This window comes from Peromyscus leucopus, chromosome 19, assembly GCF_004664715.2.
Source record: "Peromyscus leucopus breed LL Stock chromosome 19, UCI_PerLeu_2.1, whole genome shotgun sequence".
Lineage (NCBI taxonomy): Eukaryota > Metazoa > Chordata > Mammalia > Rodentia > Cricetidae > Peromyscus > Peromyscus leucopus.
Window position 1 is genome coordinate 3548805 of NC_051079.1, and position 26321 is coordinate 3575125.

General features: G+C 43.3%; 1 protein-coding gene across 9 annotated transcripts in view; it reads right to left on the minus strand.

The window, feature by feature from the left end:
* Positions 1-26321, minus strand: part of Osbpl1a (oxysterol binding protein like 1A) — a 187676-nt gene that overhangs the window by 75189 nt on the left and 86166 nt on the right. For 7 of the 9 annotated variants that reach the window (XM_028876667.2, XM_028876666.2, XM_037196958.1 and 4 more), the window contains one exon: positions 9663-9825. The exons of 1 other annotated variant lie outside the window; for it this stretch is intronic. In XM_028876667.2, coding sequence (XP_028732500.1) covers positions 9663-9825 — 163 coding nt within the window. Of the gene's footprint in view, positions 1-8934; positions 9185-9662; positions 9826-26321 lie in introns of those variants that run through there. One more of the 9 variants, XM_037196961.1, reaches the window with a different exon arrangement.

Sequence of the window (26321 nt, forward strand, 5' to 3'; positions counted from 1 at the left end):
TTTGCCTCTGGGCTTTGAATTTCCTTATTCTATATGCCTTTTTCTTTCTTCTTTTTCTTTCTTTCTTTCTTTCTTTCTTTCTTTCTTTCTTTCTTTCTTTCTTTCTTTCTTTCTTTTCTCTTTCTTCCTTCCTTTCTTCTTTTTTCTTCTTTCTTTCTTCCTTCCTTTCTCTCTCTCCTCTCTCTCTCTCTCTCTCTCTCTCTCTCTCTCTCTCTCTCTCTCTCTCTCTCTCTCCATGGCTGGCTGGCCCCTGGTGTCCTCCTCTCCTTCTCCTTTTCTGGCTCCTCACTCTTGCTCTTCTCTTCTAGATTTCTGCTCCTATTTACTCTGTCTGTCTAGCAGCCCTTCTATATCTCTCTCCTGCCTTGCTATTGGCCATTCAGCTCTTTATTAGACCCATCAGGTGTTTAAGGCAGGCACAGTAACACAGCTTCACAGAGTTGAACAAATGCAACATAAAAGAATGCAACACATCTTTGCATCATTAAACAAATATTCTACAGCATAAACGAATGTAACACATCTTCAACTAACATTCCACAACAGCCTGGAGCTGAGCAAAGTGAGTACATGTAGGGAGAGACATGCAGGAAGAGAGTGTGTGATAGCCTATGCAATCTAGGGAAGGAGGTGAGGACATGAGGGTTAGAGAAGAAATGGAGTAGACACCTTGGTGTAGTCAAAGAAATGTCAGAGCAGGGTTGTAAGGGTGGGGTCAAAGAAAGGAAATCAAGGTCTTGTTATGGGCTATAAGAAATTGAGATTATAGGGGAGATCATTACAGAGATGGCAAACTCAGGTCTGAACTTGGGAATGAGGCTGCAGAAGACTGGAAGACCAGGTCTCTATCATACATGTCACTGCCTCCTATGATGTGGTCTCTCCACATAGCTTGCAAACAAGCCTACTGATTTCAAAGACTGGATCTTTCTTATCTGGGTATATTTATTTCTAATCAAGTACCTGAGATACCAAGCACTCAAAATATATTTGACTAACAAAATCCTCTCAATGGGTAGGAAGCACAAAATGCACAATAAATACTAATACAGACACTGATTTAATCAACAGAAACACACACACACAAACACACACAGACACAAACACACACAGACACACATACCACATGATCTAGGCTCAATAGTATATGCTTATAAACTTAGCACTTAAAAGACTGAAAAAGGGCTGGGCGGTGGTAGCACACGCCTTTAATCCCAGCACTCGGGAGGCAGAGGCAGGCGGATCTCTGTGAGTTCGAGGCCAGCCTGGGCTACCAAGTGAGTTCCAGGAAAGGCGCAAAGCTACACAGAGAAACCCTGTCTCAAAAAAAAAAAAAAAAAAAAAAAAAAAAAAAAAAAAAAAAAAAAAAAAAAAAAAAAGACTGAAAAAAAGGGATGAGTTTGAGTCCACCATGACCTACATAATGATTTCAAGATGAACCTAGACTATGTAGGGAAAATAAAAAACAAACCACCCACAAAGCCAACCCAAAACTTAAAGGATGAACTGTATCCACTAGTATGTAGTACATTTGCCCAGCTTGATTTGATATTTGAGTAAGCAGATAGGTAATTTTAAATGCCACAAAAGAGGAACCAGAACATGCCCACTACTGACACTCTACAGTGCTGTACACACACACACACACACACACACACACACACACACACACACTACAGAAGCAGCTTAGTAATGGCCATATCAAGGAAGTCACAGTGTTAGGGAGATAAAAACAACAGCATCACAAAATCAAAAAGCAGTAACAAGGCAGCGTTTAGCTTATTGAACATAGAAACATGAAATGTAAAGGGTGGCTGACATCACCAAATACCAGCAGGCCCAGAGAACGGGAAAACAACACAGATGAGAGTCAGATAAAAGTGTACAGCTATTAAAAGTCAAGCTGCCGAAGGAGGAATTAGAGGTGGGGAATGGAAGCCCAGAGCAGCGAACAGTGTCTCCCTAAATGCTCACAGTGCACCTTCCAGTTCCCCCACAGTGCTGACAGTGCTGCTGCAGTGTCTGCTATATCTAAACGGGTATCGGCTACCACCTGCTGCATCTGTTGGCTCAACTATTTGACACATGTCACAACTGTTCTATGTCATTGACTACATATCAAACAAGTCGTTACCATCCTATCTTTTGAATTTTGATCAGAAAAAAAAGAGGCATGATTTATCAAAGCCTTGCACTTACAACTGCTAAAAAATGTTAAAATTAGCTTCAGTTACATGACCTAATCCACATGATTGGATTTTAGGTACAGTTCATGGACATTTTAACTAAAACAGTAGTAAGAGAAAGTCTGACAAGAAAGCCTTTCTTGAGCAACTTATCTCAGCATGTTTCTAAAAACAAGAGCAAGCATAGGAAGAATCATCCTGAGCACACAACAGTCACAGGGCAGGGATTTCTACGTTAACATTAAACAATAAACATGACATAGATGACTGAAAAAGAATTCCTTAGAAGAAGACAACTTGGATTCTCCCTAAGCTGCTGCTGCTTCCTGCTCTCTGGGATCTCATGGTGCCACCTGATAGCTACTTAAGCACAAGTTTAATTTCTGGAACGATCTCATTCTTTTCTCCTCTCTCATCAGCCACCCCTCCCCAGCACAGGCTCCAAAGCAGTGAGCACAGATGCGTGAACTCAGACTCACTGTGGATGCTCACTCTGTTCGTAAGGCAGGCAGTGGTGGTGTCCAGTCACCAAGCCTTTACAAAGCGCTGCTGCTGCTGCAGTGCTGGGCACTTTGGGCTGTGAAGAGGGATGGCCCCCCTCACCCCAAAGTGTCGGGTACCATGCCATACCTGGCTCCAAGAGAGGTGTCTACTATGGAGGAGGGGCATCTGGAAGGCACGGGCTCCGGGGCGATGAAAGCAGCTTAAGGCACACAGTGAAATTGAGGAGCAGAAATACATAGAACCACTTATTTTTCTAAAATTTACTTCTACAACATTATTTGCTGGTAGAATGGAGCTTTTCCACAGAACTAACTAGCATTTAGCTTCTTGTTAAACCTTTTTGTTTGAATATATAGCACCAAATGCTTGGTCTTTTCCCCACAAAATGTCCACTGAGCTACAGTTCGATTTTACTGGATATAGCCATTTCATTCATATACACGACACACATCTGCCACAGTGAACACAAAAAGTGATGCCTCATTAGATTTTTCTCCTTTTAAATCATTTAACTTAAGGAAACTTAATTAAAATGTAAGGAAAAAAATCTGTCCACTTTATGGAATTGGGTGAAATATTTAGTCACTAAGAATACTGGAAAAATCATTTTCTCAAGAGATCCCACATAGCTGGGAAAATTATTATAAGCCACCACTGGCTCTGTGCCATAGTGGGTATTGTCCACCATGTTAGTAGATTTCCATTGATCCTGTGTATCTGGAAATGCTCAAGGAGACACAAAGGGAAAACAGGAAATCATGTGAAATCCAATCTAGGCAAATCAAAAAATCCTTTTACTTTTAAAAAAGGGTGACACAAGTTAGCCACTTCTCAAGAGAAAACAAACTTAAAGTGTTTAACTATTAAAAAAACAAACAAACTATATTTCAAAAGGCCAGGCAATGGTGGCGCACACCTTTAAACCCAGTATTTGGGAGGCAGCAGCAGGTGGATCTCCGAGTTTGTAGAACCAGGTCAGCCTGGTTCTACAGAGCAAGTTCCAGGACAGCCAGGGCTACTCAGAGAAACCCTGCCTCAAAATAAACAGATAAATTTTAAAAATGAAACAAGCCGGGCGGTGGTGGTGCACGCCTTTAATCCCAGCACTCGGGAGGCAGAGGCAGGAGGATCTCTGTGAGTTCGAGGCCAGCCTGGGCTACCAAGTGAGTTCCAGGAAAGGCACAAAGCTACACCGAGAAACCCTATCTTGAAAAAAAACAAACAAACAAACTAAAAATGAAACAAACAAACAAAAAAAAAACCAAACCAAAAAAGGCTAGTAATGCTGTTCAGTGAGTAAAGTACTTGCTACACACAAACAGGAACTAAGCTTGGATCCCTGGCACCCACATCAAAGCCAGGCAGAGCAGCATCTGTCTATGACCCCAAAACTAAGGAAGATCTCAGGACTAAGACAGTGGATCTCAGGTGCCCGCTGGCCAGACATCCTGGTTGAAATGTACAACTCCAAGTTCAGTGAAAGACCCTGCCTCAAAAATTAAGACAAAACAAATGATGTATTTTTAAAAAAAAAAAAAAAATGGGTCTGTAACCCAAATAGAGTTCTCAAGAGAAGAAAAATAATAGCTAATATATCAAAAAATGTTCATTAACCCTAGCAGTTAGGAAAATTCAAATCAAAACAACTTTGAAATTTTATCTTACCTAAGTCAGAATGCCAAAGATCAATGGAACAACCTACAACAATGGACGGAGGGCATGCAAGGGAAACGAAAACGCTTATTCACTGTTGGTGGGATTACAAACTGGTGCAGCCACTATGGAAATCAGTGTAAAGAACTCTCAAAAAAACTGAAAATAAGCCTACCATATTCCCCACCTATTCCCCTCCTTGGCATCTGCCCAAAGGACTCAAGCCCTACACCACAGACTTGCTTAGCCAGGTTCACTGCTTCTCTATTCACAACAGTTAGAAAATGGAAGCAACCTAAATGTTCTATGACCAACAAACAGACAATGGATTGTTTCACATTACACTGTGGAATAATATTCAGATTTAAAGAAAAATGAAATCATGACCTTTTCAGGAAATTGGATGGAACTAAGAAAGATCACAGTGAACAAATGTTGCACGTTGTCTTACTGGAGGCTCCTAATTCTAAATCTTCAGATGTAAATACACAGCCTGTAGAAACTACGGAATCCAGGAAATTAAAATGCGATCGTTTCCAAGTTGGGGTTTGGGAACAACAGAGAAGGGAACAGTAGGGTACAAGTGATCTGATGAGGGAAATAGGAAAGGGGGCTCTTACAGAGGAAGAGAGGTAAGTAGAGGTAAAGGGGGTAAAGGCGGAGGACAAGGGAGAATAGCAGGACACAAGTGATCTGAGAAGGGAAATGGGGAAGGGGCTCTTAGAGAAGGAGAAAGGAGGCAAAAATAGATGAAGGAGGGAAGTGGATAAATAACAAGGATGCCTGAAAAAGTCACAGGAACCATGCTATTAACTACCAAAAGAAAAAAAGAAAAGAAAGAAACCCCTAAATACATATAATGTCTATGTATAAATGTACATCTATAACTTTAATGAGCCTATCTCATCTGGACTGACAGTGCCCTCTCCAAGAGCCAAAGATTATCTGAAGAAACCAAAGACCAGACACGAGAAGTCCTCTTAGGCATTGTTGGTCAGGGCTGTCCAAGAGACTCCCAAACATACAGCCTGTTCCTGATGCCCTTGGTTACCCCCAGAGGTGGAAGCAAAGTCTGCTGTGAAAGAATCTTTTTGTACACTGTGAATATGTATCACTCTCATTGGCTAATAAAAAGCTGACTGGCCAATAGCTAGGCAGGAAAAGGTTAGGTGGGACTTGCGGACAAAAAGAAAAGTGCATGAGGAGAAGAGGGTGGAGTTGCCAGAGAGATGCAAAGAAGCAGATGAACATGCCGTGCTTAAAAAAGGTACCACTACCTGGTAGAGTGCAGACAAGAAAAAAGGGTTAATTTAAGTAGTTAGATCTAGTCAGTAATAAGCCTAAGCTATCGCCTGAGCATTTATAATTAATACATCTCTGTGTGGTTATTCCAGAGCTGGCCTATGTCCCAATGAAAAACTCAGCCCACAAAGGTCCCTATTGCTGAAGACACCATGAACTTCAGAAAGAGGGCCCAGAGACCACTGAGCTGAAACTGACCTAAACATCCCCTCTCTGAGCACTAGTTTTCGTGATACTAGAAAGCACTATGCAAGCTTCCAAAGGAGGGAAGCAACCATAGTCCTACCCGGCTATGATGCCTATGAACCATATCGATGACCAGCAGGGCACAATAACTCTATGGGTGCCTTAGTGGTACACATACCGTGGCAGTAACCAACAGCTAACTGGATGTTAGACCCATTCAAAAAGAGGGAGACATGCCTAGTACTGGAAACCTAGCTAACCATTTAGTGCTCATGAAGTCATGGTTATTGAAGGAAAATAAGAAACATTAATTTACTAAATCAGCATAATCCCTAACAACAATCTATAAATATTAGTTGTTATATTCACAGAAAGCAACAACCAATCCAAATGCACAGTCATGGAGCCTAGTCCTAATTGATATATCTGCAAAACACTCCTAGACTGAAGTCAGGGAACACTGAGAAGAGGGGGCAGGAAGACTGTAGGAGCCAGAGGACCAGGGAGCTGGCTGCGAGGTTGTGTCTCCTAGTAACATCAAAAGCTACACCCATACAGTGTCACCAATATAACCGCCAAAATGTGAGGGGCTGAACAAGTTGACACCACCGAACGTGCCAAACTGGCTGGAGAAAAGCCTCGACCCCAGACAAAGACTCACAAGCAGTGGGGGAAGCAGGAGCCAGAGAGGTGGCTCTCCTCAGGGAAGAACACGTGATCCAGTGCCACACGGTCAGCCCTGAAAACGTATGTACGGGTAGCATTATAGGGACTGAATAAGTTATATTTAGGAAAAAGGGGAGGTGAGCATGATTATGCTACCTGGCTAGAAATTCCAGAGATGAGAGAATGTCCTAGATTCTTTGGGTGAGCCCTGGGAACCACAGGGGTCCTTTCAGAAGGAAGGATAGGAAGAATCAGAGACCACAAATTGGAGACTCTAGCTCTGAAGATGCAGGATGGGCCTGGAGCCAAGGAACACAGGCGGGTCACTAGAGCAAAGAACCAGATTCTTGCCTAGAACCACTAGAAAGAACACAGCTCAGCGGATATCCTGATGTTAGGACTTTTAAGTGCTGGAAACTGAATAAATCTTTACTCTTCAATGTTAAGTTACATGGTATTTTAACATAAGTCAATTAAGCAATAACTAAGTCTCCTTGGGAAGGTACAGGGCAGCGGAACAAATAAGGGTTAGCCTTATTTAAGGGGTCAGGTTTCTTCTTTCATAACAGAAGTGAAGGAGGAAGTGTGAAGAAAGACCACTGTGTAGACACTGTAGTGTAAAAATGAAATCATCACTTAGCAAGAGCTGCTATGATCACCAGGAATTATGTGGCCAGGTCAGGAGTTGAACAGAGGTTCTCAGACGCAGCTTTTACATTGTTCTGAGTCCCAAGATTTGTAGTAAGAAATAGTAGAGAGCACAGATGAACTGCTGTGCTTTAGCAGATGTAACGGGATTTGCATCCCCTACAGTCAGCAGAGAACGAGCCGTCAGCTCAGACACTAGGACTCAGTCTGCTCAACACAACAGCCCATAAAGCAACAGTCACCACAATCCCATCTGACCAAGACGCAGCTCTGGGAATGCCAGCAGGGACGACAGCTACTTTTTATCTCCTTCTCCCTGTGGGAACTGTTACGACATAACCAGAAGCAGAGAGACCGGAGCAGCTGTTAAACGTCTCCAAAGAAGAGAATGGTTAAGGAAATCGTTCTCCATGTACAAAACAAGATTGAGCTGGAGCTGCAATATTGAAAAGGAGTCCCGAGACAAAATAATCCAGAATAATCACATAGGTACTTACATTCATAATTTTTTTCAAGCCCTACTGTAGAGTCCATGTACTTGGGAATGCTTGAAAGAGGGTCTGGAAGAGGAACTATCAAGCCATTACTAACCTCTGAAGAAAGGGCTGAGAGATGGCTCAGTTGTCAAGAGCACTCGGTGCTATTCCAGAGCACTCAAGTTTGGGTCCCAGTACCCATGTTAGGCAGCTCACACCTGTCTGTAATCCAGTTCAGCGTCTCCAACACCTCTGCTCTCCAAGAGCACCTCCACATGTGAACAAACACACATGCAGTCATATGTGCCCACATACAATTCACACTGAGAGGGAGTCTATAATGGTGGGGAGGTATGGCAGCAGGTAGTCAGAAGTTGAAACATCACATCTCCAAATCAAACATGAAGCAGAGAGAGTAAACTAGACATGGGGGGAGGCTATGTACTCTCACAGCCCACCCCCACTGACATGCTTTCTCCAGCAAGACCACACACCTAAAACTTCTACAATATCCTAGAACAGTGCCACCAACCAGGAATCAAATGTTGAAATATGTACGCCTGTGGGAATGTTTCTCATTCAAACCACCACACTATGGCCCCTCTACTGACTTTCTTTTAGGAAGTCCCTCACAGAATACCTAAGTTAGCATCAATGGACAGAGCAAAGGGTTGATGTACAGTAAGCATCAGCCATCTTTAGTGTTAGCTACACCACCTTCTTACCTCCCACCACAGTGAATTCCTTCACTCCTGTTCAGTGTGTAGTCAAATCCTGCATTTTCCCCCCTGCCCAGCATGAACCAATCCTTTCACACATCCTACATTTCACAGACACTCACCACCACCAGTCTTTGATCATCTCAGGTCTGACTGTTAGTCTGTCCTGATTTAATCCTCCCATACTTCTCCTAACAATGTCTGATTCTGCTTTTACAGTGAATCCCTTCTGAGTCTCCGGCCTTCCAGGACTGTCTCCTTTCCTGCACAGTCACACACTGCCTCAGCCTTTCTGGCTTACCCTCTTGTTTCATCTCTGCCATCTCTCAGCATACTTCATCTCTTTCATTTCCTTCCATAAAATAGTGTCTCAATTACCTTACCCTCTGTTACCTTCCCCTCTCCCATTCATATGTATCTCAAAACTTCTAATGTCAATTTCTAGGATCAAAGCTCAGCTAAGTATGATGGTACATGCTTGCCATCCCAGCCCTTGGGAGACTGAGGCAGGATCATGAATTCAATCAAGCCCGGCCTACAAAGTGAGACAACACCCCACATATATACACAATCCAAACTGTTTAGCAGTCCTACCTCCTCCACACTGTCCACACTCTCCCAGCTCCATCTCTCATCTGTCCATGTGAGTAACACTAACACCACTCTCGGGCTGGAGCTCCAGAGTCCACGCTCACAGGGGATATGGTATGCTGTCCTTGTGCAGAGTTTCTGGGGCAAAGTTAAGCACTTCCTTCTTTCTGCTCCAGTTATACTCTGGTCCTCGATCTACTTTGCCTCTAGCATACTGAACTCCAAAGGCCTTTTCAAAGACAGAACCCATTGTCTCTTTCTGTTTCCTTAGAGTATGTGACAAGAGCTGGCACCAGAGGTCACTGAAAAAGTAGCAAATAAAATATGTGCAGTTTTGAAGGTATTCCAATTCTAACATATTGCACACTTTCAAAATAGGCCAACTCCATTTTGATTTATTTGAAGTAGCAACTCTCTTTAGATAAAAAAAAAAAAAAAAGTTTTCCTGACTCGGAGGGGCACATGCATGTCACAGTATATTGTATAGCCAGCAGACGACTTCTAAGAGCTGGTTCTCGCTTGGCATCAAGTACCTTCACCAGTGAAAGCCATCTCACCGCTCAGTGTTGAATTCTTGTCACCAATCTTCAGATTCTTGCACGCATCCGCGCGCGCGCGCGCGCACACGCACGCACACACACACACACACACACACACACACACACACACACGACTCTTGGGTGGTGGGCTCCACACTAACAACAACACAGGCGAGATGACTCAGGAGTTACCTGACAGTGCATCATAGAACTCGTCCTCACTAAGGATGCTGACAGGCGGGGACCCTTCAACCAGGGATCGCTCTAGTTCATGATGTTCGGTGGCTAAAGTCTCCAGTGCTTCGGACAATATTTTGTTTTTTTCTTGTTCCTGTTCCAATTTAAAATTCCTCACCTAGAAGAATACAGATACACAGGAGTTCAGAGTGACAGGAAATACAGACTTTCTCAGAGAATATGGAAATTACTTGCTTTGATCTAGCTCAGCTGCAATATCAGAAATGAAAGCAGTTGAGTTACATACACACACACACATACACACGAATGATCAAAACTACTAAGTTAATTTTGTTCTTCCCAAGGGGCCTTTTCTCACAACAGCTTAACTAATGGAAATAGATTGGGAACTACCAAACAGATTTAAATTAAATTATGAGGCTACTAGTAAAAGAAAAAGGCATTAGCCAATTTGGGAATTGCATTTTAAAATAATATATTTCTTCCTCAACACTGATCATGAAATGAAAAAAAAAATTTTTTTTTCAGCAAGCTTTTCAACAATGAAAAGATTTCACATCATCTTACAAGTTAAAATGTACACAAAACTGGATGGAGTCTCCTAGTTTATTTCCCTAACAGTTGGAATATCAAATAAAAGAAACAAGCTGCTGGGTGATAGCTACGAAAATCTGACTACCCATTCTCAACCCCTTGTTTCTACTTCAATCTACATTTTGCCTTTAATTTAGTAAACTAAAAACAGCTACGGGACAGAGAAAGCTTGGCCAGGCATTCCAGTTACTTCAGGACCCGCTGTCAGCACTGTTCTTCCACAGCAGTTCAAGGGCGTCTGACCCTGACTGCACTAAAGCCTCCACACCTCACAAGACAGCACACTGACTGGGCTTGCTCCCCAGTTTGACCCGATTCTGCAGCAAGAACTCCGGAAGTCACTGGTAACCCTTTGTCTGGTGTAGCAGCATCTCACTCCAGAACCAGACCTTGCCTCCAGGGCTGCCATAGGTCCTCAGGAATGCCTTCCGTAGTCATAGGTCCTCAGGAATGCCTTCCGTAGTTCCTGCCTATCACAGGTTCCCACCATTACCTCAGAAGCTCAGCAGTGCGCAACACAGTGCTTTAAACTTGTATTTTCAACTTAGCAGCAGAATCTACTTCTCAGATCCAATCCCCAAACATAAAATGCCTGTTTTAAAGCTAGTTGGGTGTGCATGCCTGTAATCCCAGGATTTGGCATGATGGGGCATGAGAATGGAGAATTTGGAGACCCTGTTTCAAAACACAAACCCCTCTACAAAATCAGTGTTTTGACAGCAGAATCATGCTGCTGGTGCTGTTTGGGACAGGAGCCGCTTTGACTTTCTCCTCCCTTCCAGCAGACCACAGAGGTCGGCCCAAACCCAGAGGCCACACCATCAGTTTGGAAGGCACTGATGAGGCCGCCGCTTCCCGGTTAGTTCTCTTTCAGGTCAAACCTCAGACAGACCTCTGGACTCAGCTGAGCTGGGGACGCTTTCACAAGGCCCCTTTGCAGTACTCTCTGATCTAACCTTTCACCTCCTGACATTTCTCCCATGCTCCTCTCTAAGCCCGAAGGAGGAGGCATTTCCCTCTGCTCTGACTCCAGGACCCTGTGTGGCCCTGAGGTCTTTATGCCTGCACATCAGGTCTAATGCTCTAATCAGAATTCTGGGAACGACTCAAATACAGTTTGGCTTAAAGGCTCACTCCAATGGACAAACAGGGTCAAATCTCTATCCTCTTGGGAACAGATTCGGTCCTCAGGCACTTCAGTGTTTATCATTAGAGCAATGAGATTATAATTATTAGAGCTGTGATAATGAAATAAAAATAGCAATACACATAAGTAATCCTAAAGAGAGACAACACACAAAAGTACAAAAAACTTTAATGACACATAATTGTATTCTGTGACAAACTCAAAAACACTTGTAAATACTCTCATAATCAAAATAGTGTCTCCAGAGAAGGAAATGCTTCCACAGTTGGCTGGAGTGTACCTTTAAATGTAACAGAAGAATAATTCCTTCTGTTTAACAAATGCTTACATTTGAATGCTAAATTTATGTAGATTTCAGCCAAGTGACAAAATTGACCAATACCCTCAAATATCTAATCCTCTCTAGAAAATCTTATTCAAACCACAGCTGAGGCTGTATTCACCTAAAATAAGCATTACTCCCTTCTCACTTGTTAGTGAAGAGGTGGGGGGGTGCTACCCTCCTGTGTGAATTTGTTAATCTTTCAGTTGATTTGAGAGTGCTCTTAGGCATTTCCAGCCTCTCTGGAATTCCCTCACTGAAGAAGCCTTACTATAAATCTACCTGCAAACAAGCTATCCCTTGAGTAAAGGATGTGCATGACGAAGACATAAGAGCAGGGAACTGCCCCAGGAAGCTCTCTCCCGGCAAGGAAGCAGCTGTAAGGATGCTTAGTGGCAACTTGATACTGCCGTGGGGCAAAGGGAACACCAGCTCTTCTACAACCCAGCAACTCCAAGTTACCTAGCAGGAACCTTGCATGGACAATCAGTGTAGAACTGCCAGGGAAGAGACTGCAGAGTGCAACTTTATACCACAGTCACCTTCTAAAGGATCTCTGAGTTTTTATTTGCTAGCTAAGACTCCATGCTGTAACAGAACCAGCACCTTCATAAAATTCCACCTTATGACTGACTCTAAGTGTGTATTTGCCATGTTTATGTGTCCTACCAACATGTGCATATGGTTGCAAGATGTTTTTTAAGCATACAAACATTCAAGCCATTATAACTATCTTATTATTATTAAAGAAACACAGAACTAGTGGACCCTGACATGTATTTATAATTATATTAGAAAACTTTAAACTATGATTTGTAAACAAAAATGAAGGTATATCAAGTGAACATACATATTAAAGGTATTAGGAAGCAGGACAGTACCACCATCTACCTAACAGGAAGCATGTGTGCTGCTGTCTACAGCCCCTTGAAGATGAACACAATTTTGAAGAGTCTGTCTCCTCAAACCACTTCCATTTTATTCTCTGTTCTGCTAGAAGATGAACTCCTCAGTGAGTGTTTCCCACGTGAACAGATACCAGCAAAGCAATCGTTTTAAAAAAGCATGTGCTAGGCAGTCTACATACATTGATTCTACTATTTCCTTCGAGAAAGTGCCCTGCTATTTACCTATGTTTTACAGGGGTGAGTGGGGCAGAGATGTCAGTCAAATCATTTAACAAAGACAGCTAATAACTGGAGACTATCGATTAGTATCCTTGGCACACCAGGTACAACAAGTAGATTATAACACTGATCTCTTCTCAGTTAGTACACATACAACTACAAGAAACAATGTATCTGGGACCGAAATACTCCATCTTACCTGATTTTTCTCTCTGAGAAGAAGCTGTTCTGACATACTGCTGTGGTTATAGGACCAACAACACGCAAACTTTTTCAGGATAGGGAGATTCAGGCCACTCCCTGCTACTACTCTACCAGGCAGCTGTAAGCAGCTCCGTGTGATCACTCACAGCTGACGTGTGCTCTCCTGCCCACATCTGACTACACTGTTTGGATGAAGCAGGACTGCCACAGTTTGACAGCCTCCGACTGCCTGCACTAGAAATGTAACCCCAAAGCCAAGTGCAACGGTATATGGAAGTGCCGCCTTTAGGACGTAATTAGGATCAGAGGAGATCTTTTCAGAGTGGAAGGACTTGATGGCATTAGTGACTATATGATAGGAGACTCTAACTGGCAAGCGGACATACATGTGATACATGTGATACTACTGTGTATGAACCAGAAGGAAGGTCCTCCCAGACTCTTAACAAATGATAGACAGCATCATATACTTAAGGTTTCCAACTCCAGAACTGTGGGCTAAATAAAGACTCTTCATAAATTACCTAGGTGTGGCCCTCAGTTACCACAATGAAAATAAAGACTAAGATAAGGATGGAGTGCTCACTTCTTAATCACAGCCAGGCTAAATCACACTCTCTCCTCTAGGGTCTGGGGATACTCTACTTTGATCCCATGTGAGGCACGATGAAATATGGAGATACATATTGATGATAGTACACAGCATATAGCTGCTTTATTTCATGACTTATTAAGCATCTTTACATACAATAAGTTCTAAGGATATCACTGACTCTGGCACTTTTTTTTTTTTTGCTACCTTGTACCACTTTTTCAAATGAAATCAATTTAGGTCCCTGCTTAGAAAGAGATTGTGGGGGAGGTCAGGTAAACGGAAAAGGAGAAAGACCTCCACTTGCTGTGGAGGTGCTGAAAAGCACTTCTGTTCTGGAAAGATTTAGAAGGAGGATGTGTGATGTCGGAGTAAGGAAGGAAACACACGGCTTCATGGCTTGGGGCTATAGAGTCAGAGCTGCAAGCCCCTGACAGCCGGCAGACCGTGTAAGACAGGCCAGCTGGAACTCAGTCTCACACGTGGGAAACGTGAGGGGCTACAGACAGCCGAGTACAGGAGGAGATAAGCAGACATGACCTCCGATGCTTAAGGAAGAAGGGGTGTATCTCATGGGTCCTATTTTAAGTTGTAAGACTAGATAAGAACACTAAGACAGACAGAAGGACAGAAATGAGAAGAAGCTCAGCCTGCCTTTTGTAGCCACTAATGAGGTGGGGATGAGCAGAGAGGATTGCTAGAACAGTATTATTGAGTGTAGCTGCTCTTCACTAAGGGACGAGGCCAGTCACCCTCCTGCAAGAGAAAAGACAGCATGTGTAGGGACAGGTTTAGACAGGTAGTATGTGTAACTTCAGGTTTTCTTCTAATTGCTCCTGTTGTCTTCTGGCACATAAAGAACACAGACAGCAGGGAACAGAAGGTCAACCAACACTGGTCCCAGCACACGACACAAAAGAAGCCACTAGCCTCTGTCAACTCGAAGGGCGTACGCCTAGAGGTTAAATAAGATGGCTACTAGAGCTTCACTCACACACGCTGGTCAACTCAACAATGGCTTCGGCACCACTAAAGACGCTCTTTTCTCAGTCACCATCACCTTCCTCACTTCTGTTCAAACCGAAGGGGAATGTCCCTCGGAACAAGTCTTCTGCCCTCAGTCCAGCACTGCAGACCTGACTGACCCAGTGCGCTGACTGACGTGTCCAAAGAAAAGACCTGCAGGGTTGGGGATTTAGCTCAGTGGTAGAGCACTTGCCTAGCAAGCGCAAGGCCCTGGGTTCGGTCCCCAGCTCTGGGAAAAAAAATTGACAGTTTTGGGGCTGGAGAGATGGCTCAGAGGTTAAGAGCACTGGCTGTTCTTCCAGAGATCCTGAGTTCAATTCCCAGCAACCACATGGTGGCTCACAACCATCTACAATGAGATATGGTACCCTCTTCTGGCCTGCAGGCTGAACGCTCACTGTATACATGATAAATAAATATAATTTAAAAAAAAAAAAGACGACCTGTGTAGAGCCTGCTACGCAATCAGTTCTGAGGGTCCCTCAGACACGCATGCATGGCAGATCTTCTGAGGGTCCCCTCAGACATGCATGCATGGCAGATCTTCTGAGGGTCCCCTCAGACACGCATGCATGGCAGATCTAGGGGCACTCTTTTATCCAGGACTGAACAACAGGAAAGCAGGTACTATGAAACAGTTGGAAATTATTTCATAAAAAGTCAAATTTCTTCTTTAACTTAAGAAAAAGACACCTGTCAAATAAACTGGGGTGGGATTATGGTGGTGAGGTGATAATGAAATTTGGAAGAGAAAAAAAACCCCACTGGGTAGACCCAGAATACCTGAAACCTGTTTTGTTGGAACAATTTAAAAGTAACATCTTAAAAATCAAATCAAATGCTGCACACAAGTGAAAACATGTCAAGGAAGTTTGCTTTCTACCTCTCCTTTTAGATACGGAAGAAAGGATTAAGATTTGGAAGTAAAGTGGTACTTGATCTCCTAGATCAGCACCCACAGTATGGCCCAAACAATGGCTGCTCCTTTAATGGCTCTGGAGTTTACCATAATTTGATACAAGAATGAGCTCATAAGAACTTGAGCATCAGTGAAAACACTGGATTACTGACATCAGAAGGTTTACCTAGCATCATGTCCATGTTACAATCTAACAGCAGCACTTACTGGATTATTTCCCTATAAGCATTATGTATTTCAGTGTATAATGTCCAAATCATTCCAGATTATTGTACAGGTTAAAACTTCAAAAGGTTTCCAATGGATCATTATGTAAACTGTACAACAGAACGTTAAACCACGTGATAATGGATATCCCAAACACTGTAACATGCCTCAATTTAACACAACAGAAATTCCAAATTCACCTATTCAATAAAGACTCCAGGATTTTTTGCCTGTTTTGTTGGTTTTGTTTGAGTCAAACTGACCTAAGTCTCCCTATGTAGCTGAGAATGACCTTGAACTTCTAATCCTCCTGCCTATACTTCCCAATGCTGGGAATACAGGATGCATGGCCACACCTGGCTTTGGAATATCCTAAAAACCTATTTTTCAAAACAGTATCTTCTTAGCTCTCTACTCAGCATTTTCCTGTTCGAAGGAGCGTCAGTTCTTGTTAGGTCATTATACGCTCACAACAACTCTTACACTCTTACACTCATTATACTCTTCAACAACTTTAAGAGTAGAGTATGGCTAAATGGTTTTTAAAAAATTGAGAAAGCCCCTCAAATCATCAATCTCTTTACCAAATCCAACAAGTTTTCCAGTCCGCCATCCGCCATGTTGTACACACACTCCAAAACAACTGACGAACACAGAGCATGCAGAGACACTGGAAACAGGGAAGCAGTTAGGGGGGAGGGAGGGAGGAAGGGTTGGCAGAGGGCTAACTAAGGATGTTTGAAAGAACCACATTACAGTCCATTAGTATATAAACTCCTTAAACATACACACACATTGGCTTGGAGTTACCCTACACAGGGGATGACACCCCCCACCCCAAAACAAAAAGTGCAGCGCCAAGTATGGAATGCCTTCCCTCAAGCTGTTGATCAGGGGCATCCCAGAGACTTCCTAAACAATACCGACTACTGTCATTGTTCCTGGTGCCTGCCAGAACTCGATGAAAAGATTATGGCAGAAGGCCCCATGTATTTTGTCGATTGGACCTGGAGAACGCAAGCTGGCACTGACCAAGAAGCAGGTTCCTCCCTGCTGGCTAGCGCTCGTTCCTAGTACCTGAAGGTGCTGTGTCGGCGCTGCGGGAGAAAGTCATTAGCAGTCTCACCTCACTGTGAACCCTGTGCACTGCAATAATGACCAGCCTGGCAAGAACTGCCCATGGGTGAAAAAATGAGATGAGCATTATCAGGTCAATCAGCTGTTTTCTGATTGGATTTAAGGCCTACTCCAAAGGATGAAACCCATACCTGGCACTCTAAATTTAATCAAGATCCATCTGGGGAACTGATAGGCCCCAGGGGTGAAGCTACAATTATCATTTTGCTCACAGGACATACTATCAATATACCTTCCAAATATACATTTCTATACATAATATCTATAGATACATAATACATAGATTAATGCAGCTCTCACTCCTCACAGAAGCAGTTTGTGTAACAGATAGCTGTTAATGCAGAAAACTCACTCTCTACTGGTCAAAGCACAGAAAGTGTCTACAAAGTGTCAGTCATAATGGGTCATCTATGTCACACCCCTCCCTATAAGACTCAGACATCATCAAGGAAGAAGAGACAGAAAGATTTAAAGAGCCAGAAGTCTGGGAAGACCTGGGCAGAACAGGACCGCTGCACACACAGACTCACAGCACTGTGGGTGCCTGCATCAGATCAAGCCAGTCCTCACGCCAGCACGGAGGGGAAGGACCTCAGGAGTAGTCACAGTACTGACAACCAAAGGTTTCTGGGGAAGGGAGTGTCAGTTTTCTTTAAGGGTATGGTCCCAGGTTGGTTAACAATTATTAGTCAATTGTCCTACATCTGTGCAAATCTAAGTGGCACGAAATGAATCCGTGGGTTATTAAAAACAAAACAAAACAAAAACAAATATATGCAGTCAGGCAGTCAGGCAGTCAGGCAGGACACTGAGTAGAACACAGATCTGGAAAGACTGGGGGAGATATATAATCATAATATATTACATGCATATATAAAATGCTCAAAAAATTAATTTTGAAGTTTTATTTTCAAAACCAGGCAGTGTGGCCTGGGGGAGACCTCGCTTCAAGGAAAGCAGACAGCAATACAAGAGGGTAACTGACATCCTCCTGCCGGCCTCCAGGAACGGGCATGTGCACACATACAGTTTTCAAAAAATAGGTAAAACAAAAACATTTATTTGCCAGGCAGTGGTGGCCCACACCTTTAATCTCAGGGAGACAGAGGCAGGTGGATTTCTGTGAGTTCAAGGCCAGTCTGGTCTACAGAGCGAGTTCCAGGACAGTCAGGGATACACAGAGAAACCCTTTCTCAAAAAAAACAAAAACAAAAACAAATCTGTTAGAAAAACAACAAAGAGTATTAAGCAGTAACATATGCTGCTATCTGAGTATTTATTAAAATCTTGCTAGTGTAGTCTAGGTTCTGACTGCTATATTTTACTGATGTATAAAATAACTTCTATATACTTCCATCTACGTCTCTCATAATATCCCAGTCAGCAAAGAATTTGAAAATAGGTCCACCTAGGAATCAACATTAGTGCCACCAATGCTCTGTCTGATCAGAAGTGTCACAGGGCCTTGGAATAGTCAGAGCACAGGGCTGCTTCGGCATCCGATGAGGACTGTCACAGGACCTCCAGACAGAGCACAGGGCATCCTTGGCGTCCGATGAGGAATGTTACTGGACCTCCAGACAGTCAGAGCACAGGGCTGCTTTGGCATCTGCTTTGGAGCCCAATCTGTGAGGGTGCTAAAGACACTCCTCACAGTTGCAAAGCTTTCTACCTAAAATTAATCTGCTTTTATGTAATCACTCTCCATAGATTTGTGCATTGTATGTACCCTGAAATAAATTTCTTTTTTAGAAATATGCCACAATGGATAAGTGATCATTTGTAAAGGCGGAGAATTTAACCACAACTCTATCAAATCTCATCTTCAGTAGTTACTCTACAGTTGATAGTTCTGCTAATGCAAAGAACTGGAAAGGTTATTTATAACACGAGGGACACCATAGCAGCTCTCCCTTTACTTTTTAAGGAACTTCACTGAGATTACAGATTGCCCATCTGCTCTAAGTGTGGAGGCCCTGTCAATGTGCATCCTGAGAACCCTGCACTGCACAAAGACAGGATGTTCCCACTGCCTGACCCTGAATCCTCAGGCCCTTCCCAGCTACCCTGCTCTTCTCTCCACCCAGCCCAGGCAGCTACTCTGGTTCCTATACCCTAGAACTGGTTTGTATGTTCTGAAACTTGAAATAAATGGATGAGGTTTTTATTGGATTCACCTATGTACTCCCAAGAACGAGGAGCTCTTTCCTTCTTCCTGTTGAGGACTGCTCCAGGGCACAGGGATATCCTATGACAACACTTTTTGTTGTTGTTGTTTATGGTGGTATTTTATTTGTACTAAAATGTGATTTTCATTGCATGTTAATAATTAAAGTTGCCCAGGGGTCAGAGCTATTAGAGCCATAGCAAGAGCGTGGCGGCAGCGCACGCCTTTAATCCCAGCACTCAGTAGAAGAGCTAGTTAGATCTCTGTGTGTTCAGGGATACAGCCAGCATTGGAGACACACGCCTTTAAGACCTGGAAGGCAGTACGTGCAGGCAGTGACGGGGCAATCATGTGTTTGGGTTTACAACCAATGAGAAGGCCGAATAGAAAGACTATTTAAAGACAGACAAACAGGAAGAAGCTCTCTCTCGGGGAAGCTAGGAGCACTACAGGAGGTAAGATTTTAGCTCTGAGCTCTGACCTCTCGGCTTTCTCTTTTACATTGGTTCTGTGTTTCTTATTTAATAAGACGGTTGGTTACATCTACAGTTGTTGTTTGTTTTTGTTTTTGAGACAGGGTTCTCTGTGTAGCCTTGGCTGTTCTAGAACTGTACTGTAGACCAGCCTTCAGACTCACGTGGATTTGCCTGGGTCTACTTCCTAATTGTTGGATTACAGGCCTGCACCACAACCATGAAGCCTCTCAACATCCACTTTGAAAAGTTGAGGGGGAGCCAGCTCCGTCGGCATAGCACTTGCCACAGAAGCATGAAAAGCTGAAGTCGGGTCCCTAGACTCCTGTGAAAAGTCAGGCATGGTGATGCTCCACCTATAATCCGAGCCCTGAGCAGACAAAGACAAGCAAATTCCTGGAGCTCACTGGGTGGCCAGTCTAGCCAAAAGATGACCTTCAGATTCTGTGTGAGAGAGACCCAGATGCCTCCACCTACACACTCACACACACACGCGCTCAGACATGCATGCACACAGACACCAAGAGAAATATTCTCTGTTTCTGCTCCAGTCCTTAATGTTTTATTCTGACATGGCAAGTATCTTCATGGTTCTCCAACTAGGAGAAAAAGATTACATTGGAACCAATTTAGTGGGCTAAACTCCCGAGGAGAACACTCCAAGAGAGTCTAAGGCTCCCGAGGCATGCACACACAGTCAGTGGTATTCTAGCAAAAGAAGTAGTCTGGCAGGTGGCTAAAGGGAAATGTTTATTTACTAAGCAACCCAAAGTAACTTGAAATCCACAGAAGTCTAAAAACAATTAATATGGCTTTGTACTTTTTTGTAAGCTTTAAAAATAAAAAAGTGACCTTGACTAGTCCTCAAGAGCCCTTTCAAGCACAGTATTATGCACTCTTCTAGGCAGAGGAGTATAGTTCAGTCCTCTGTCCTCTTCACCCAACAAGAATTTGTCAGCCACCCACTCCATGCCAGGCACCCCAGGTTCCAAGGAGTCACCGTGAGTAAGAGGGCAATCCTGCACTTTGTCCCCTTCCCAGATGCCGAGGGGAAAGACACAAGGTAGGTCAGCAGAGTGCTGCTGACTATGCTGGACAGACAGGAAGGAGTCCTGGCATCCGGGAGGGCACACTGAGGGCACACTGAGACAGGTGGCATCACTAGTCAGAGGCTGACAGGGGAGGGAGGGGACAGGGACCCAGGAGGATTGTCTCAGCTGAGCAACAGTAAGAGCTGGGAGTTAAGACACAGCAAGGAGACATGAAGAACAGAGAGCCCAGGGGGGCGCCAGGGTCCCCTCTCGGTCTTGCTCCCTCCCCACTAGCAGGTAGGAGCTAACTGAGAAGCACCACACTCTGCACTCACCTCCGTGCAGCTGTTGTGTGTCTAAAGATGCCTTTGAATAAAGTGCCCTTTCTCACAGAAGAGAAGACAGACGCCTGCAAAGTCTAACACAGTAGTAACACCGAAGGAGCTAGGAGATGCTTGGCACAGGGAAAAGGAATTTTCTAGCTATTCCAAATAGCTGAAAAACTTTCACACTAGAGAAAAGACACTTTTCCATGACACTGCCCAGCTAACCTGGAAGGGAATAAAACGTCAGCCTGATAGCAAGTTTAGCCTTCTGTCACTTCTGATCCTCCTACAGTGAGCGAGTGAGCAGGAGCTATGGGCTGAGCCGCTTCCTCTGATACACCCTCTCCACCCACAGCACCGTGGGGCTGCCATTACACCACCGCCAAGACAGGGCACAGCCAGGCTACAGGACACGAGGGTCACACAGTGCACAAGTCCCAGACGGGGCACAGCCAGGCTACAGGGCACGAGGGTCACACAGTGCACAAGTCCCAGACAGGGCACAAGGGTCACACAGTGTACAAGTCCCAGACGGGGCACAGCCAGGCTACAGGACACGAGGGTCACACAGTGTACAAGTCCCAGACGGGGCACGAGGGTCACACAGTGCACAAGTCCCAGACGGGGCACAGCCAGGCTACAGGACACGAGGGTCACACAGTGCACAAGTCCCAGACGGGGCACAGCCAGGCTACAGGACACGAGGGTCACACAGTGCACAAGTCCCAGATGGGGCACAGCCAGGCTACAGGACATGAGGGTCACACAGTGCACAAGTCCCAGATGGGGCACAGCCAGGCTACAGGACATGAGGGTCACACAGTGCTCGCACAAGCGCGGCGGCTGTATTCATCCGCACCTGTGTGACCCGAGCTGCCAGCTCTGACCACTGGATCCACACCTATCTGCTCACCAACACAAGTGTTTACACACTGCTGTGGTGGCCGTCTGGCTGCCAGAGCTGTGGGAAGAACGCCTGCAAACAAGGAAAAGTGATGACGTCTAGGACTCCTTTGGAATTTTGTGATGACATTTTCTAAAGTTTCAATCTTAAATTTTTTCCTTTCTTTACAGTTTCTAGGAACTCTGTACTTATAACTATGGCTAAAGACCAAAAACTACTTTCAATAAAAACATTCTGGGTTTTCTTTTCAAATCAAGTCTATAATTTTTTTTGACTTAAGAAATATCTAGTTTCCTTAAGCCCTAGGTACCCTCTTGTACCACCATTTCTCATTTCATATTTCATACCTCTAATAACCCTCTATGACAAGATTCTGTTCAATGAAGTAATGACCCTTTGAAATATGACAGCAAATCAGTATTTGCTATCTACAATACAGAAAGATAACATAAAAAAAATAAAATACATCTAAGCCATTTAAGAATGTTATTTGAATCAGTCAAATAGAAAAGGACAAATACTATATGGAAACAAGCATTGGGACTGAGATGTCTCAGAGGGTGAGGTGCTTTCTATAAAAACACACAAGTCTGGATCCCTGGCACCTATGCAAGAAATCAGGCGAATCAATAAGCCCAGGGCTGGTAGGCAGAGGCAAGAAGATTTCCCAGGCCTTGCTGGCCATCTAAGTCCAGTCAGACATCATCTCTCAAGAAGTAAGGTAGAGAACGGAGGAAGAAACAAATACCAGCCCTGACTCCCCCATGCACTCACACGTGCATGCACAAACATGGACCCATGCACTAAGGTGTACCCTCCTACCACAGAGAAAATGTTGAACACTTTTGGAAAAGATGTAAAATTAATGCTTTGCAAAGCAAGTATGGGACAATCTGGAGGATACTATCTGTATAGAAAATGTTAGTAATTCTACTTATACTTTTTCCTCATACCTTACACTCTTAGGATTACTACTTAAGAAAAAAATCAACAAAACAAAATATACTTGATATTGATAAAGATATAGAGAAATTAGAGCCTTCGGTAATGTTGACAGGAACATAAAATGGTACGCTTGCTGTGGAAAGCAGTATGGTTGTGCCTCCAAGAGCAGTAAGGAGAAGAGCTATGTGATCCATTTCTAGGTGTACACTAAACATCCACAGTGACAACCCAGACTCAGGAGTACTGGCATATCCATGTTCACAGCAGCATTCCTTACCACAGACCAAGGGAAACGCACCCAAGGGCTCCTAGACAAGAAGTCACACATGAAGAGTGGGACATCGTGGGCTTCAGATACAGGAATCCTGACCCATGCAGTAACATGGATGACACTGAGAATGTTATGGTAGGTGAATCCGGCCAAATAGAAAAGGACAAATACTACAACTCCTAAATGATTCCTCTTGTATGAGGTACAAAAGAGTCAACCTCATAAGGATGGAGAGCAGAGTGACAGTTTCCCAGAACTCGGGAGAGTGGGAACAGGTGGTTACTCCACGGACTGAGTTTCCGTCTTACAGGTGGATGAAATAGTTGCACAGTAATGCACGTGTTTAACGACACTGAGTGACAAACTCAACAGAGTTATGAGGGAAAGTCTCATCTGTATTTAATACCCTAAAATTATTTCTCCAAATATTGGACTACAATATAGTTGAACTGATTCACACAAAAAATTTAAAACTTCCCATTATAATATATGCTGTTTATTTAATTGGGGTCCTTGAAATTATCTACAACAAAATAAAAAACAAATGCAAATCAAATGCATAAAACTATTAATCCTACTTACAGGAAAAACGCCTAAATATAATTACTATACACAAAAGTATAGGGTACAAGCATATTCAACTAATTGATAAGATCACACTGCAATGCAGAGACTACCAGACAGGGAAGTCATGAACATAAGAAGAATTTCTGATAAGGTATGGGATAGGATGCTTATGTGACAGGCCTATGGAGATGCTATGGACAAGCCATACATGTGGCTCCCAATTCTCTGAAGGCCAAAACAGAAAGAGAAATGCAATCAATTATGAACTTTAATTGTCTACAAGGAGAGAAAAAAACCACAGTTCTACAGGGAAAACAAACTCCCTCTTTGCCCTTAGCTCTAATTTCTCACCCAGTATAGGGAAATATGAGTACTACAGGACAAAGACATTATGTCAATTAAGTCTGTTTCTCAAAAATGCCCCCAAAGGAACTGAGGTGTACATCCAACTCGCAGCTCAGTAGGTGCCATCCTTATGAGGATCAAGTAAACACAGCCTAGGCCAAAGCACTGGCAGTCTGGTTTAATATCAGGACAATAATACGCTATCTAGAAAAATGGACATGTTCTGTTTTCTTCTAAATCACAATTTATCCCAAGCAGAATTTCTCCCAAGAAGTCAGTTGCTGTTGTGAACCTAGAATACAGGTATTCTGTGCAAAGTCTAAAGCCACTTCCATATTCTTGGCCATGTGCCTTTCTCATTTCTAACCTTGGTGTGCCTTTGCCAAGCTGAGAAGCTAGCTTACCCGAAGACCACAGCGGCACCGACAAAGGTGGACCGTCCACCCCGTGGTGAACTTACCTAACTATAGCTCTGCTGTTACACGGTTGTTCTCTGGCGCTCAATCTGGAGGCAGCATTCCTGACTTAGCTCTGAGTTTCATGTCCTCCCACTACATAAACTTGGACTAAACAAGCCTCCCCTAGGCCCCAGGCCCTTCCTCTGTGAAATAAGAGTAGATGTGTTACTTTCAAACTGTGTTCCATGGAGCTGCTTCAGCTAAGGAGAGGGCATTCTTACTTTTATCTGTCCACGTACTCACATCCATCCCCAGTAAAACCCATAAAAACTAGTAAGACAGGTACTGTACAAGATTGATGTGTACCTTTCAACTTTCAGCAAGAACACAAAGAAAAAGAAAATAGATGAGAAATATACTCAAATCATCCTTATCATATGCAAAATGAACAAAGAGTTCTACTCACAGAGTATCATTTCTAATTCAGCTGTTTAGAATCCAGAATAACAACACAGTTTTGATCATAGAAACAATCTTGAAAGTAGAAGCTGATTGCTCAAAAATACAGCCAAGAAAAGCCCAGTATCTTCACGCAGCAAATGGCAACTCAGTAAAGAAGAGCAGGCTTCCCCATAGGAACCGCACACCATGTCTGCAGCCAGAAGACCGAGGGCTCCTTCACAGGCCTCTCCTGTGTCAGCCACTGAGAACAACCACCTTGTGCTCCTGCCATTCCCTCCACCGCCCGCTGCTCCCATCACGGGTCTCTCATCTAACACACCATGCTGGCACCATGCCATCTGTGACATATTGCTATTTTAACAGATTTTTCCTAAGACTAGAGCTCATGATGACTATCTAAATATAAAACTAACAACAAATCTACTTTTATCTCATTTCAGTTTTAATACAACTTGTGACAGAAAGGGGATGAGTTAGGAAGAAATCTCACGTTACACAGGAAAAAGGTGAGCCTTGCTATAAAGCTTGCCCAGAGCCAAAGAACAAGCTCTCCTTGCTTCCTGAACTTGTGCCTCAGGATCCCACACAGCAGGCACTTTACCTTCTGTCTAGGCATTCTTCCTAGGCCTCCCCATGTAGTAAATAATGCTGAACCCGTGAGCATTTGAAGAAAATTAGATGCATGCCATCCTGGGATATGGTGAGCAGATGATTTTTAAAGGAAGTATAGCAAGGCAAGAAGGGGAGAGGGTAAAAGGAGGAGACAGGAAATGATTGGTATGGAAAATAAAGTGTGCGGAAGTGAGTCAGTCACAAGGCGAGGAAACATGGAGAAAAATGCAGAGCAGTAGACAAGAACAGGTAGGTAGGTGAGGGGAAAGGTGTTTTAAATATTAGGAGGGCAGTGCCTACCCTTCTTCATATTTTAGTATCTGCAGCCCGTCGAAGCAATCTTTAAAATGCAATAGTAGAGTTCATAAAATTAAGCAATGGCTAAAGCTAGCAACGACAAATGTTGAACAAAGTATCCACACTCCAGAGGACAAAGTATACAAATGTACATAAAGTGAGAGAAACTGTAAACTTTAATTAAAATAATAAGATGCCATAGATGCCACAGCTAAAGGCAGCTCTTTGAAAATACAGGCAAGCAAAGCTTTAACAAAACTTATTTGAGGGAGTGTAGACTAATTTGAAGAGGGAAAAATGCCTTCAGAAATATATTTTTAAAGCGGGGGTGGGGGAAGTATTTACAGCTCTAAAAAAATTTAAAAGATAATAAAAGGAGTACTAAGAACCCCTTCATGAAAATAAATTCCAAAATTTCAACGGCAAAGGGGATGTCCCTAGAAATACATAACTTGCCAAAACTAACCCAAAAAGAAATAGAAAACCAAAGTAGTCCTATAATTTTTAATATATTTAAATAGCAGTTCACAAAATTTACAAAGAGGGTTTTGTTAGAAAATTTCTACTAAACTTCAAAGAT